At 35.5% G+C, this 5,843-nt stretch overlaps 1 protein-coding gene across 1 annotated transcript; it reads right to left on the bottom strand.

The window, feature by feature from the left end:
• Positions 1 to 377: 377 nt before the first annotated feature.
• Positions 378 to 3,528, bottom strand: LOC113757502 (dammarenediol 12-hydroxylase-like). Its single transcript, XM_027300751.1, has 3 exons — positions 3,230 to 3,528; positions 845 to 1,032; positions 378 to 755 (listed from the first exon to the last, which is right to left on the bottom strand). Exons 1-3 carry the CDS (start codon positions 3,468 to 3,470, stop codon positions 456 to 458), a joined length of 729 nt encoding a protein of 242 aa, XP_027156552.1. The 5' UTR covers positions 3,471 to 3,528; the 3' UTR covers positions 378 to 455.
• Positions 3,529 to 5,843: the final 2,315 nt, after the last annotated feature.

Genomic DNA, 5,843 nt, shown 5'->3' with positions numbered 1-5,843 from the left:
TTCTCGAGTTGGATGACCTAAATTCGCAGGGTTAGCAAAAATTAATTATTTGCTAACCATTGGGTTGGACCAATGGTTCGGAGAAGCCTATTCATGGTACTTGTTATGTAGTAATAATAATGCTGAACCATTATTTTCTTCGAAATTAATAGATGTGATATAATGAATTTTAATCATCATAATAAATTTAAAAGAGCATAATATGAAACTTCAGTCATTAATTAATAAGGGCATAATTGGAATAACAAAAATTAAGATCACAATGATACTTATACTTACACTCCAAAGTAGCAAAACTCATGATACTTTTTATATAGCAATGATTTATATATGATTCTGATTTTGATTTCGGAATATAAACCAAACACTTCCTGCATTATTTGACTTACAGGACAGGAAGATTGCAGTGTAGCTCCATTAAGTATTAACAAAGAACCAAAAATGAATAGGAGAATTCAAGGCTTGTTAGGATGTAGAATGACTGGAAGCCCTCGAGCTGGCCTGGGAGCAGGATAATATATCATATTCTCGCCCGGAATCAATTTCTCCCATCTAAACTTTGTCACCACATTGTGCATGAAAACAAGTATCACCACCCGAGCATACTCATTTCCAGGACACATGCGTGGTCCTCCCCCGAATGGCACAAATGCATAAGGTGCTGGACCGTTTCCTTGAAACCTTGATGGCTCAAACTTCTCAGGATCAGGAAAGTATTTTGGATTCTTGTGTGTGGCGTCAAAAGTCCAGAAAATCTGTTGAAGTAAAGTGTAATCATCAAAATTTGTGCTACATAGATCCGAATGTGGAACAAACTCCAAGAGGTATAATTAATCGAGTTTACCTTGGAGCCTTTTGGTACTGTGAACCCTTCATAGGTGAAATCAGTGATAGCCTCTCTAAACCCGCCAAACCCTGGCGTCGATATCCTCAAGACTTCACTAGCAACACTCCAAGAGTACTTCATCTTCTGTATATCCTCCCAAGTAAGGTGGTCTCCTTTTGGTTTTACATCTAAAATTTCATTTTGTTCTGTAGGCACAAAACGTAAGGGAAGAGTATGTGACACATAAATATATGTGAACGTACGAAGATATTATTACTATAGGTGGCAAACCAACCCACTTAACTAAATTTATCCATACTCGTCCATGAATAGATGGGTATGGGTATGGGTATCTTAAATTTTTGTATATGGGTATAAATGGGTTACCCAATAATACCCATTTATTAAATGGGTATTATTGGATAACCCATCAAACCCAATAACCTATTTAGAATTCTCTTCCCCCATCCATTTTTTTTTTCAGATTTTTCATTTTGTCATGATGTTAACTACTTTTGTTTCATTATTATTATTATTTGTTGGTTTATCTTATTATTTTATTTTCTCATAGTTTGTTAACTTGCTCATTTTTTAGCATTACCAATTTATGATAAGTTTTAACCTCTTTTCTTATCTTTCTAAAATAAAATTTTAAATTTATCTATGAAAAAAATGTTAGGGGTTCAAAATTTTTGGATTAAGTTTTAATATTAACTTTTATAGTACTTAGTTCAAATTTTTATATTCTTATTATTCAATTATTAAATAATATGTAATTTTACGACATAGAGTATCAATGGAAAAAAATTGGTAATTAGGCTTATTGAGCATTATAAGTAAATATTTAAAACTAATAATGGGTACAAATAGCGGTATAAATTAATAACTTAGTTTGCAAAAATGAATTTAAATGAGTTTACAAAAAGTTAAAATAAATGGGTTATAAATGGGTAATTGGGTTATTCAATTCATTTTTTGACTTACCCATTTATACCCATCTAATTAAATGGGTATAAATGAGTTGATTCACTTATATCCATTACCCATTTTAAGCAACCCAAACCCGCCCAAGTCACCCATTTTGACACCTCTAATTGTTACCTATCAAACAAAGAAAAAACACATCTGGCTCAAATATTGAATTGCCTTTACACAATCAAGAGTCTCTCTAGTCTTTACCGAGTATATGAAATTGTCAAACATGTTTGTTTGACATGAAACATGAAATTATCAAGCATGAAACTATCAAACATGTTTGTTTGTCTTTTTTCTTTTTTCAATTAGTTTCAACTGGAAAGCCAAATGTCTTGTCGTGTATATTCCTCCTGCTCATCTACTTTATTTATTGCTATAATGTTTGATACGTCAATGCTTAGCAAAACAAAATACGATTTTACAATGCTTATGCTGAATAAGAAGACGTCACGAATAACCAAAAGTTACATAGACGTATCAATAAAGAGCATCAGTTGCGGGTTCAATAACTTTACTACATATTCATGTTGGCATATCCTTTCCTTCTGCAGCTTAAAACTATTTTGCAGGATGACCAGAATTTTATGAATTTCCCAGCATAAAATGGGGTGGTCTTGGCTGGTCAGGTCTAGTTTGATGGCCATCATTCGACTTCTATAATTTTGTATTTCATCATCTTATTAGTATATGCAGCCATCCTGCTATGCAAAGAGTGCCAAATTGAGATTAAAATAAAATAAAGGGTAAATTACTAATAACCCCTCTATGGTTTCATTTATTGCCACATAATCCCCCTAATGTTTTCCCCTCCTATGATTTCATGTAAACTAGAAATTGCCCTTACTTAAATTCTAAATCAAATGACAACTCAACCATCTTGTACAAAATCGTAGTGAGATTATGTGGATAAATGCAAAAATTACAGGGGGTAAATTGGATATTTATACAAATTATAGGGGTTAAGTGAATATTATAATCTTATCACAAGCATTTTTAGAGCGTGTGTGGTCTAATCACTATAACTAATTATGCATTCCGTCCATTTTTTTCACTTTACATAGAATCATAGGGGGACTGTGTGGCTGTTTTTAAACTTTAGGTGGTTCATCTAACATTATGCAAAACTTCAGTAGAATCATACGTAATTTACCCTATACTAAACATGGTTTCTGGTAGCATGTGCCGATGAGCACTGGCCGATAGGTCTTAGGTGTTGATTCATTATGAAAGTCTGGCATTCTAATGAAGACGGGTTTCAGATTTTAATTTAGTATGAAAGTGAATTCAAATCAAGAAAATGTCTAAATACAAGGGGTTCTAAATGGTAAATTGAGTGTAAATTATATACGTGACTAAACAGAGTCTATTAGCTAGGCAGCGTGGAATAATGCATACAACATTACTGGAATAACTAAATGTCAAACTTACCTCTAAAGACAGAATCGTACACATCCGGAAGCTCTGCAAGATACTTCATGATGCTAGTAATTGTGCTATGCATGGTTGAGAAACTTGCCAGTAACAAGCCAGCCAAATGGCTAGCAACGTCTTCGTCACAAAATGCCTGACCATTTTCATCTTTTGCCAGAAGCATGGTTGACATGAAATCCTTCCTTGAAGACAAATCATGCCCTTGAAGATCAATCCTTCTTTGTCTAATTGTTGCCATAAGTTCTTTACTAGTAAGCTTGGCCGCTTTGATGGCTCGATTCAAAGCCGTTCCTGGCAAATTTATTGGCATTGAAAAAAAACCTTCTTCTATGTACTTCATGTTTTTCGCCAATCTCTCAATTTTTCCTGGATCATTGATGCCCAAGAATATATTACTGGACAAGGTGAACAAGTACCTCTTTGTCACATCACAAACGCTCACTCGTTTGCAATTCCAGTCTGTTTGCAAATGCTGTCTGGTTACCTCATCTATGATTGAAATATATTCTCGAAGTCCATCTATCTTTAGAATCCAGCGAAGAAGATTACGTAGAGTGTGTGATTGCTCTGCGCTAGGCTTCTTATCGGTCTTGGGGAAAATTGTGTCCAGTGTAGTCGGCCACCATGCTTGGACCAACTTTTTCTCATTTGAGAACAGAAACTTGTTCCCCTCAACATTGCAAAATATCACCATGGTCTTTCCGATCAGTGAAGTCCTGAAAATGCTGGACGAATACTTATTCCACCTTTCTGTTAAAAACTTATATGTCAGATTTTCTCGACGTTTCGAGTAATAATCATAAGTCTCACCAATTAGGGGCCAACCCAGAGTGCCTGGTGGAAGCAGTGGCTGTCGAGTCCCAGTGACAGGTCGTCAGCCTGTGCAATAATAATAATAATAATATAGAACCTAGCTACCACTAAGAGCAGTCAATAATTAATCCTAGGTACTGGAGCAGGGACTCTAGGTGTGCAATGGGTTACTTGATTCACCCTGTTCCCGAAGAGTTTGCTTAATCCGATATACCAGAATTAATTAATTGACGAAAATTACTAAATAGTAGACAGTGGCAAGTAGGGTCGTCTCCTCAGGGACTGGAGATATCTGTTTCTTTTTAAAATCCAATTGATGAGGGGGGGTTTTACCGGAATGAAACTAAAAACAATTAAACAATTCAACTAAAAATAAATAATTAACTAGCACGAATATAGCAGGAATTAAATCAAGAATAAATAAATTCTAGCCAAGGATGCAACTACTCAGGCACAGTCCATTTATCCGATCATTGATGCAGGAGAGGTTTAAATTAATTTATTAATAGGCTAGTTATAGTCTGACGACCAATTTTTCCTTAAATTATTGATAACCAAGGTACGACCATTGATCACTCCTAACCAGAAAATACTCCTAGGTACGACCGTAGGAATTAATTTCCCAATTGCATTAATAATAGAAAAACCTAGCCCTAACCAATAACACGCTACGAGGGTTATTTAAATTAGATTGCACGTTCCCCTAATGTGTAAACACACCAGTTGCCACTAATATTAATCAATCAAACAATTACGGATTTAATTGACTAAATTGGCACGAGACTAATAAATCACATTGAACATCGGGCCCTTGACATCCAATTAATAAAATAATCCCATGAAAATACAAGCAGGCAACGTGCAAATATTAATAAATTAAGGAACGCGTGAAAACTAATTAGATCTCACAGGTTTTCGGGACTGCGCCGTCGAGTTGACCCTTGACTAGATGGAAGACTTAGCCACGCCGCATAATTAAATCATCACACGAATTAATGGATTGCAAAAGCATAGCGTTTTCTATTAAGAAGCAAGGAATAAAATGTGTTTTTCCCGTTGGGAAATTTTGTCGAACACCTGGCGTGTGTCAGAGGCCAGTCAGAAGAAGGGAAAAACTAAAACTAAACTAAAAGACTAAAACCAGAGATATCCCTCTGCTACTCTACGTTCCCTATTTAAGCCACAAAAGAAAGATAACTAAAGGCTCTCTACGTGGTCCCCACACATGTGGACAAAGTCTTCAAAATACTTCTTGCCCCAAGTCTCCTTCCGTAGCTTTCTTTTTAGAGTCCAAATGACTAGATGCCTTCCACTAGCTTGTGGTCCCCACCAATTCAAGGACCCAAGCATTGAAGCCCTTAGAAGTCTCCATATTTTCCATAAAGTCCCTCCTTTTGGTAGTTTTCTGCTTTATTCCTGAAATTAAGTCCACATACCAAATATGAGTAAATATCAGCAATTAACACAATATTTGTCAGGGATAAAAGGGGAAATTAATAATAAAATTACTAACAAATTGTACCCTATCAATTCCCCCCACACCTGAATCATGCTTGCCCTCAAGCATGAGGAAAATTTAACTCAACAATGGCTAGCTTTCACATTATCATAGCCAGCTGTGCCTATACCCAAAATCAAGGTCTAGTGACTAAGTGTCAAGACATATCTCTCACGGTTAGCTTTTAAGTCCATAGACCTGTCCAATTCATGGCTAACTCGCTTAGGAAATCCAAATAATAACTAGCAACAGTTAGTAATTAAGTCAACTGGCAACCAAAATCTCAACAATACGAACCAA

This window comes from Coffea eugenioides, unplaced genomic scaffold (assembly GCF_003713205.1).
Source record: "Coffea eugenioides isolate CCC68of unplaced genomic scaffold, Ceug_1.0 ScVebR1_3119;HRSCAF=4269, whole genome shotgun sequence".
Classification (NCBI taxonomy): Eukaryota; Viridiplantae; Streptophyta; class Magnoliopsida; order Gentianales; family Rubiaceae; genus Coffea; species Coffea eugenioides.
This window is presented reverse-complemented; position numbering and strand designations above follow the sequence as displayed.

Excerpts from the sequence above, each read along its gene's own strand:
- LOC113757502 (XM_027300751.1), bottom strand. The coding sequence starts at position 3,470 with ATGGCAACAATTAGACAAAGAAGGATTGATCTTCAAGGGCATGATTTG. Across the intron at positions 1,033-3,229 it reads GTACGATTCTGTCTTTAGAG|AACAAAATGAAATTTTAGAT; the intron begins GTAAGTTTGACA and ends TTGTGCCTACAG. Across the intron at positions 756-844 it reads CAGTACCAAAAGGCTCCAAG|ATTTTCTGGACTTTTGACGC; the intron begins GTAAACTCGATT and ends TTACTTCAACAG.